The 9,797-nt window shown below is 43.5% G+C and overlaps 1 protein-coding gene across 1 annotated transcript; it reads right to left on the bottom strand.

The window, feature by feature from the left end:
* Window positions 1-6: 6 nt before the first annotated feature.
* Dedd (death effector domain containing) lies at window positions 7-9,791 on the bottom strand. The gene is made up of 5 exons (XM_010616623.3): window positions 8,440-9,791; window positions 1,762-2,150; window positions 1,470-1,577; window positions 1,016-1,162; window positions 7-501 (listed from the first exon to the last, which is right to left on the bottom strand). The coding sequence occupies exons 2-5, from the start codon at window positions 2,084-2,086 to the stop codon at window positions 125-127; spliced, it is 957 nt and encodes a 318-aa protein (XP_010614925.1). The 5' UTR covers window positions 2,087-2,150; window positions 8,440-9,791; the 3' UTR covers window positions 7-124.
* Between the last annotated feature and the right edge of the window lie 6 nt (window positions 9,792-9,797).

The raw sequence follows: 9,797 nt of genomic DNA, 5'->3' as shown, positions 1-9,797 counted from the left end.
AAAAAAAAAAAAAAGTGGCAGGGGTGTGATTGGTTGAAAGGGCAGAGAACAAACCCCAGAACCATATGTAAGCTCCAGAGGCGGGTGGTGGGAACAGTCCCCAGAAAAGTGAGAAGGGGAAAGGTCAGGGCAATGCTTGCAGCATCAAGTTCCTCAGGAGTTTCTGTCGGCCCAGCTCATAGTCCTCCTCATCCACATTCACCAGGAGCTTGATAGCTTCATGCCCCACAGCTTGCTTGAGCGAGTCTGTGATGAAGACACCTTTAAGTGCCTCTAGTAACGAGCCATTGATGTAGTCGCGCCAGAATGCGTCGAGGTAGGTGAGCTCAGAGAACTTGATGTCACAGATGATGGAGCCCAGGTCCCGGGACTTGAGGATGGTGTTGGCCTGGCTAAAGCGCTCAAACTGGCGCTCAAGTGGGTCCTGCTTGTTAGAGAACACATTGCCTTGCAGAGCAGTATCGTGCTGGCAGTATTCGGCCCGAACCCGCAGTCTGATGTCTGTGGGAAAGAAAAGATGTGCAAAGGAGGTTATGGTGAGGATTAAGTTACAACCCAAGTCTGAAAATGGAAAAGAACAGCAGAGTAGCAAAGTAGGGAACATGACCTGACAGCTTCTCTGCCACTTCCCCAGAATTAGTCCTTTTCTACAAATCTCAAATTCTTGGCTAAGTGCAGGTTACCTTAAATGGGACATGGCCAGGTTAGCATTATTTGTATCACTCAAAAACAGCACCCTGCTTGTAGGAGATGCTCACAGACATCACAGCTCATTTTAATACTTGGTTCCTCCTACAGTAAGGGTGTCATATTGGCCGCCCCTTGAGTACTAACTCCAAAGAGGTGAAATGTATCCTGCCATGAAGATGAAGAGTTCTGAAGACTGAACCATTTAACCTCACTTTGCAATAGCAATCGATGTGAGCTATGCACCAAATAACAAGCTGTCCAGTATCCCAACAGTCCTAGTTTTCCTTAAGCCCACTCCACCTGTGGAATTTATGAACTTCCTCACCACATGTCTGCTTTTCCTTGGGATCTGGTGTCACTGACTTCCGGCGTTTTCGCTGGCTCCCAAGTGTGGCTCTCCCTCGGGCTGGCCGCTTACTACACATCTGAGGACCCGAAGTGGGGCAGCACACCACAGGATAATGGGGAGGCACTGACCAGAAATTAGAAGGGAAGAAAATACAGTAAGGTAAAGGCAGGAATTCAAACACTCTTTTGAGAATGTGGAAGGAATCATTTAGACTCAGCACTGAAAGCATTATCAATACTATGACCTGAAAGGACACAATGTAAGAGCAAACACAGGCACAGATGAAGCACTTATACCTCACCTGATTTTTTTATGTTGTTAGATGTGAGGAGACCGCATCCTTTCATGTAAGCTGGCAAAACCAGGAATGTGATATGATCAGTGTCCTCTTGCTTAATTATGGAAATTATGAGGAGTACTATCTTCTCACCTGTTTTGGGGGGCTGGGGAGGCCTCGGTTCTGGATCACTGAGGGTTCTTGGGGTCACATAGCGAATTGATGTCTCCTCCAGATACTTGTCTACAAGGTCAGGGCACACTGTAGGGGAGAAAAGTCATTCAGGGGAAAGCACACCCCTCATTTCTTCCAGTGGGCCTCATGATTATCCTGGGTACTCCCCAAGGTCAAGCCCTCCTCCCACTTAAACTCCTATGCTGCTCACTCCAGGCCTCCCAGAACTCTTCCCTGATTCCAGTGTTCCCAGCCACCCAAAAACCCTCACCAGCCCTTCTCCTCTTGAGGGTGACGTAGGGCAGCAGATCATGGCGAGTGATGATACGTAGCAGCTGCAGCACCTGGCGAAAATTACTCTCATCACAGCGGCCCTGGCGCTCCAAAGCCAGTAAGAAGTCACGTCCATTTCTGATGAGTCCACGCTCATGATCATCAATGACGTCGACAAAGAGGAAGGAAAGCACACGCACATCTCTGTGTGTCAGGTGGGTGCCCACGATGTCAAACATGCGGTGCAGGCTGTATAGCCCATGTTCCTGCTCACCATGCTCTTCTGGCCACACCTGGCTTGCCCGCCGCTTTAGCCCCGCCATGCTGGGGGCTCAGGAACACAATGCTGTCCAGAATCTCTGCTCAGCAGCTATAATCCCCAGTGTACTGTGAGGACAGGGCAAGAACCTGTGAGCCACTCAATGGTAGGAGCCAGTTTTATTCATCCTAGTGCCTAACATAATACCTGGTACAGTTTACTACTTAATACAGTTTGTTAAAAAAAAAAAAGTTTGTTAAAAAAAAAAAAAGCCTATAGCTCTCTGTACTGTAAATCCAGATTCTACTGAAATACAATCACTTCCCCTGAATGGGAATCTTATATCAATTTTAGTACTACTTCTTCAGAAAAAGTTGCTACACATACTGCTCCCATTATTCCTCTTGCCCCCAAAACAATGTTTTTTTGTTTGTTTCTTAAAAACATAAACTTCCTTCTCTCCTCCCAAGTTCACTTCTTTTTTTTGTTTGTTTTTATTATAGGGTCCTGCTATGTAGTTCAGGCTGGCCTTGAACTCATGATGCTCCTGCCTCAGCCTCCCAAGTGCTAAGATTACAAACTGTACCACCACACCAAGATTTCAAAACAGGGAATTTCCTCTTAACTAATATGGAGGGTGCATTTAGGGATTAACAAGAAAACAGAATGTTTAGTTACAACTAGTTTAAACTCTGGCTGTTATGTCATTAACAAATTATGTAGCAATGTGACATTTTTCCATCTGGTACTGGGGATTAAACTTAGGACCTTCATACTGAGCTACATTCCCAGACCTTTTATTTTAAGACAGGGTCTCACTAAATTGCTAAATTGCCCAAGGTGGGCTCCAATTTGCAATGTCCTGCTGGGATTATAGATGTGTACCACCACACGTGGCAGCTGTGTGACTTTGAAAGTCACTAACTTCAAAGCCTCAGTACCCTTACCTATAAAAAGGGATGAAAAAACAGTATCCAGTGAGAAAATGCACACACACACACACACACACACACATTTTCTGTATTTTCTCGTTGAATTCTTAACACACACACACACACACACACATATCACTTTTTTTTGTTTCTGTTTTTGTTTGAGACAGGGTCTCACTATGTAGTTGAGACTGACCTGGAACTCACTATGTAGCCAAGGCTGGTCTCAAACAGCAATTCTCCTGCCTCAGCCTGCTGAGTGCTGGTATTATGGGCGTGCCCCACCACGCCCGGCTTACAAATCACTTTTTAAACCTTATATAAATGGTCATGAAAAAGACTAAAGATATAAGCATCCTTGACCTGTGTCTCAGATACAACCCCTACAAAACTCTCTTCATTTTTCTTACAATCCAGTCAAGTCCAAAAGCGTAACTGCTCAGAAGGTTCATGATACTCATCAAAACTTCACAGCCCTATATACATTATATAATTTGGCATGTGATTCACAAAGTTCCTCCATCATCCTGGGTAATGCCAATGACCCAGCTATTTTCAGCCTTCCAGTACTAGTCCACCCTCTGATCACCACCTCCAATCACCCAACTAATGCTAAATTCCTGCTGATACTACTTCTGTTTTTTTGTTGTTGTTTTTGTTTTCAGAGTGTAGCTCTTCTAATGTTATGGTCTCAAGCTTTTTATGTTTGTATCTTTTTTCTCATTGAGTTTATTGGTACTTTTTAGGTATACAGTACGCTCCTTCTATTTCTTAAATCTGCCCCACCTTTTCACCTCTACTGCCACTGCCATGGTTTAGACTCCAATACGCTCTCACCTGGACTACTGCAACTGCCTATTTTAAGAGTTCTCCTTGGGGCTGGGGATTTAGCTCAGTAACACCACAACCTGCCTCATAAGTGCAAGGTCCTAAGTTCGATCCCTGGTACTGAAGAGAGAAAAAAAAAGTTCTCCTTACCACCAATCTTAGCCCACCTAAATCCATCCCTCACACCTGAGTTAGCTATCTAATATGCACAAAAGACGACATCACTTTTCTGTTTAAGAAGCAAGTACCCTTCCTTACCTAGAATACTCAAATTCCTTATAGAGCATACCAGGCCTTCCAAGATCCAACCTCATCTCCCACCACATCCACTTTCTTTTCTTTAACATTGATCTATTTTATTCTCTAACATTATCAGTTTGTTTAGTAATTTACTGCTCTACTTTTCTTCAGGCTATTGCCTTTGCCTGAATGCCCTCTTCCTCCTCTATTCCACACACCCATAACCACCCTTTTTCAGATGGCTAACTCCTACTCAGTCCTGGAAGAGTTGGTTCAGATGCCATCTTCAAAATGCATTCTCTATACCCCCCGCCTGGGTTAGGGAGTCCTCTTATGGATCAGTGTTCATGTTTCCTTTATATCAATGTACTAAAATTATTTTGTGTATTTATTATCCCATTAGATCCGTAAAACTTGTGCAGAGGAACTAAATCAAATTCATCCTTTTTGTAATCACTGAGTTTTTGGTACTTTTTAGGTATACAGTACAGTTACACTCATCATTGGGATCTTATACCTTTACTCAAACTCATCCTTATATCCCTAATGCCTAGTAGTGAACAGAGCCTGGCATCTGTGGTTGAACTGAACATAATCTCGAAGAGATCACCACAAGCAATACCAATTAAGAAGTGCAAGGTAGGCTGGGCATGGTGGCGCAGGCCTGTAATCCCTGCACTTGGGAGGCTGAGGCAGGAGGATCGCTGTGAGTTCGAGACCAGCCTGGGCTACACAGTGAGCTCCAGGGCAGTCTGAACTACATAGTGAGACCCTGTCTCAAAAAACAAAACAAAAAAAAAGAAGTGCAAGGTGAAAGAACACCATTAAAAACATACTAGGTTATCTTATATATATTCTGGCTAGACACTGCTGCCCCTAGACCACAAAGAACTATTTATACCATACTACCTTGCTCAACAATAAGATCAGTTATGAAATGAGAGGTAGAGGGTGTAGTTTCAATAGTGGGATGCATGTTCAGGATGTGCAAGGCCCTGGGTTGGATCCCCAGTAACAAGCAGAGGGGTAGACAAGATGATAAACGATTTCAGCAGAACCAAAGTGACAGGGATTCGGAAAGCTGAGGAGCAAGTATGCCAAGGATGGAAGCACAGAGGTACTTATTCCCTTAAGAGTCACTTAATACCAGACCCTGGGTTCTGATATGCAGGAAGGAACTCTAACCCATATAGTTTAGAGCCCAGATGCCCCACCACCTGAAGTACAGGAAACAGCTATTCAACTACAGACTGGTTCTCCCTTTCTTCCTCTCTTATTTCACCTGCTGCTGTCACTGGGTACAAATGGAAGTCCTGAAGGAAAATAACATCTTGCTCATAGCAGGCAGCAGGAGAAAACTGAGCCTCCTTAGAGTCCCTACAACTTCTGTGTTCCCTGTCCCACCTGTTCCCTTTGGCCAGCTGCTGATTATGGGGTTCCCAAAGAAAGCAGATGGGCAGGTTTCATATTCAACCAATCAGAACAGCAGGTTCCCCTACAGTTCCCTACTGAAGGGTCCTCACAGCCCAGGAAATGAAGAAATAATGTCCACACATGCTTTGCCACTGGAAAATGAAATAAAATATGGGAAAACTGTGGTCCCAATTATCCATCAATTGATGCAATTCTACAACAGACTCAATCCCCTGAGGGTTAACTCCCTATGTTTGGGACCTTTCTAGCCACCTTTAAATCCTTAATCCTAGGTTGAATTAGCCAAGGTACTAGGAATTATCAGAGCTTCTAGGTCAATGGTTCTCAATCAAGGGCAAATCTGTGCCCCAAGGGATATTTGACAATGTCTGGAGACAGTTTTGATTGTCATGCCTAGGGGAAAAGGGTTGTCACCATTATGTAACAAAGCCAAGGTTGCTGCTAAACACCCTGTAATGCACAGGAGAGTCCCCCACCACAAAGAGTTGTCTAGCTCAAAATGTCAGTAATGCTGAGGATGAGAAACCCTATTCTGAGTGAAGCATGTAAAGGGCTAAAAGGGTGCATGTATTTTTTACACACTGGAACTGGAGAAGGAAGACATTAGGTTGCCCCCCCACCACCAAAATCCATCAAACAATATTCCAGAGGAAAAGACATAAGATCATTTAACTCTTGAGTCCAACTAGCACAAAGGAGTTTCATCCTACCTCAGCCTTGGTTCCTCTGCCACCTGCTGTTGCCATTAAGGTGAACAGCAGGTGTGGTAGGGCCACATTCCCTTCTGCCCCATCCAAGGTCTACTTTGACCTAGTCCAATCTGGAGTTCTGTGACAATAAGAGAAATGCCATCCTCTTCAAGACAGATACAAAAGATCCTGCTCTTAAGCTTCAGGCACACTGCCCTCCATCCTGAACTCGGGACCTTGTTCTTTTAAGGCAGGCAAGGTACCTCTGAGCTTAATCCCCCAGCACTTGGTGCATTTTTTTTTTTTTTAGTTTTAAAAATAATTATTTTAAAGAGATTATTCTTTCTCCATAGTATGTTTATTTTTATGCCAGTATCATGCTGTTTTGTTACTGCTTTATGGCAGTTTTTTGTTTTTGTTTTTTGGTACCAGGGATCAAACTCCGGACTTGCGCCTACAAGCAGCAGAACCACTGAGCTAAATCCCCAGCCCTTTATGGTAGCCTTGGCACATTTTTAAAGTTCTGAAATTTACCAGAAGCAGACCCTTCCTCGTTAGGTCACTGATCAGACTTAGAGTACCTAGTCAATGAGGCAAAACAGCAGAAGATTCCCAAGGCCAAGTCCTTGGGAGAAATGTCGGGAGGCTGACACAGGATAATAGGCAGCTCTCTCGCTTAATTATCATCTAGGGTTATGAGTTAACTCACTCAGCAACTAAGATGGGAGTTCTGGAAATCTATCTTCAGGATTAAAACAACATGACCAAACTCCTCATACACCAAATACACTCAGCTTTCTGTGGCAGTGAAGCAAAGGAGCTCAGTCTAAAATACAGGTATTCTAGTTGAGAGGTATCAGAATGTTCTCTAAAATAAGGATTAAAAGAACTCCGATCTGGGCATCTGAACACCACTACAGACTAAGAGACAAACACTCCAGTAAACAATATCTTACTACTTACTGGCTTGTTAGGCTCTATATGAGATACTAACATGAGGCCTCCGCTGGAGTGTCCCAGGAATAATTTTTTTTTAATTGAGTATTTATTGACTAGATAATGCATACACATTTACTGAGGAGTTTTAGGTAACTATGTTGATTTGGCCAATATGGACACAACTTCTAATAGATGGGAAAACAAAGTAATAACAGGATTTGAATGTGTATTTTGTTTTCTATTTATTTTATTATCCTGTCCCCTCCCCTCAAGACCTCTCCCCTCCAAGAATAATTTTTAATTATGTGAACTGCTGTATTTCTGAAGTTCTAGGTTTGGTGGTAGTGTTTTTGAGACACTGTCTCACTAAGTAGTCCAAGATGGCCTTGACTTCAGTATGTAACCCAGACTACCCTGGAACTTGGAATCCTCTTGCCTCAGCTTTCTAAGTGCTGAGAGTACAGGCGTGTGCCACCACGCCTATTTGTTTTTCTTTTGGAAGGTCTAAGTAAACCCAGGGACACTGACAGTCTACATGTATAAACAGGATTTCTTCCTACTGGGTCATTTTCTGTTGAGTTTCCCATGGTCAAGCAGTCTATTGTCATCCTATCCGGAGATGATACCTGCACTTTTTGGAGTACTCTGACTTTCTCAGAGGCCCTGAAGATGTGGAAGAAATAAAAAAGAGTAATGCTTTGAAATGAAAATGGCCACCTAGTTTCTTCCCCAAAGAGATGATATCTGTAGGTTCACAGAACTACAGATACCTGACTCGCAGAAGTTCTTAGAAGAAAATCATATGGAAGTTAAAAAAGAGGGATCTCTTGAAATGCCAAGTGAAAACAACATAGGAAAAAAGAATAAGAGAAACGTCATCCATGTTTAGAGGACATATAAAGTGCCCTTGCTGATGGGACTAAGAAAATATAACCAAGTATCTGGAAGTCAGGGTTTACAAAGTATGTTTTCAAAAGAAGATTCCAGGAACTCTGAAGAGCTGGGAGAGAAAGAAAGCTAAAGGAAAGCCTTCCCATGCACTGAAAGTGCTTCAGCAACCCTCTAAGGACAAGATTTAGTAGACAGTGCAGTAATACAGCTTCCCATATGTTAAAGTGTTTCTCTTAGTGCAGACCAAAAAGACAAGAACCAAAGCTGGCTGTTTGTCCCAAGCCATCTAACTTCCACTCTCTTTTCCCTCCTATCTCCAGGTACTTGAAGAGACAGTGAATGCAAAAGATCTTAAGGCACTCAGGTAGATGAAAACTCATTTTCCATGGCATCTACCCAATACATAGCTCATGCCATTTTCATTGTCCCATTGTCTGAAAAACAACAAAAAGTTCCAGACTTACCTCTGGAAGAAACTTAATTTCCCAGGTCTTTCTAGCACAAGTTTCAAAGCCAGCAGAAAAACAAAAACAAAACAAATGGGGTGGGGAGTCAAACTTGGAGCTTTATTTTGACAGTGCTAGTCAATTTTAGTCGCAAAAATTCAAAGAAGCCTAAAGCTATTTCAATCAAATTGATCCACTCCAAGATAAAGAACTGACTCACAAAACAAAACCTTTAAGCTCCCCTAACTCCCGGTTAGTCAATTCACAAAATAATATCAGCTCTAAGAACTTCCAGTCCCAGTGTCTCATGGCAAAAAGGTCTCAAATTGGACAGCTTCCAGGAAAGCCCATTACCCTCTGGTAACTTTCTCACCGTCCTTCTCAACTCTTTATTCCATTTATTTTGTTACAGTATTATTGTTGACTTTCATCTTTAGAGAGGAAAGTGGTTACAGTCAAAGAAAGCACTTTCTTCCCATCACTTATCAAACTAGAACTATCCTTCAAATTCAGTCTTTGCCCTTTCCTCTAACTAGCACACAATGAGAACGAAATACCCACTGGGGCAGCATCCACTCACACATCTACATGTCAGCAGGGAACGTTTTTCTATATATGCTATTAACCCCCCTCTCTCCTAGCACTTAAACAGCAAAAGAAGAGTCGGAGAACTAAAGGACTCTTTGAATTAGCCTTCCAGATGCCAGTCTTTTCTGTTTTCTCCTCAGACTTCTCAGAATACAGGGCTCCGATACAGCCGCGTCTGTTTCCCCAGTCTTGTAATACTAATTACTAAAAACTAGAAAAGTCCTTTACTCCACACTCCACACCAGCTTCCCTATTTCCCCTTCCTTCTGTAACCAGGAAAAACAAGAGAGCAGTAAGCTAGAGAGCCTTTTGGAAAGCAAATCCAGTTGAACCCTCATTCAACCCCAATTCTCCAAACCCACATGACCATTCCCTTCTGCCCTTCCCACCCTATTAAAAGCTAAGGGCCTGGCAATTAGAATTGGCTGCAAGTGATGCTGCTTAACTCGGCTCTCTTCCTCGCCACAGGGGGAAGGGAAACCCCCGAATCTCTATCACCCGTGCAGCTCCACTGCCCCATCTCCCATCCCATTCCCCTTTCTCCCAAACTTTCCTCCCCGTCTCTCACTTTCTCCATTGCCTTGTCACACCGACACTCTCCCCAGTCCCCAAACCTTCGTTCTCTCCTTTTCCACCCAAATTCTCGCCTAGGCCCTTCCCCCTCACACTTAGAATTTAACACTTTCAAAACCTCCCTCCACGAAACGTCTCAAGTCCAATTCTCACCTCCTACCTCCTCACAACAGCTCTGAGTCCAGCCCTCCCTCCAACCACATGCCACAAGCCCC

This window comes from Fukomys damarensis, unplaced genomic scaffold (assembly GCF_012274545.1).
Source record: "Fukomys damarensis isolate Sample0158 unplaced genomic scaffold, DMR_v1.0_HiC HiC_scaffold_19, whole genome shotgun sequence".
Lineage (NCBI taxonomy): Eukaryota > Metazoa > Chordata > Mammalia > Rodentia > Bathyergidae > Fukomys > Fukomys damarensis.
Note: the sequence above shows the minus strand (reverse complement) of the source record. Positions and strands in the feature narration are given on the sequence as shown.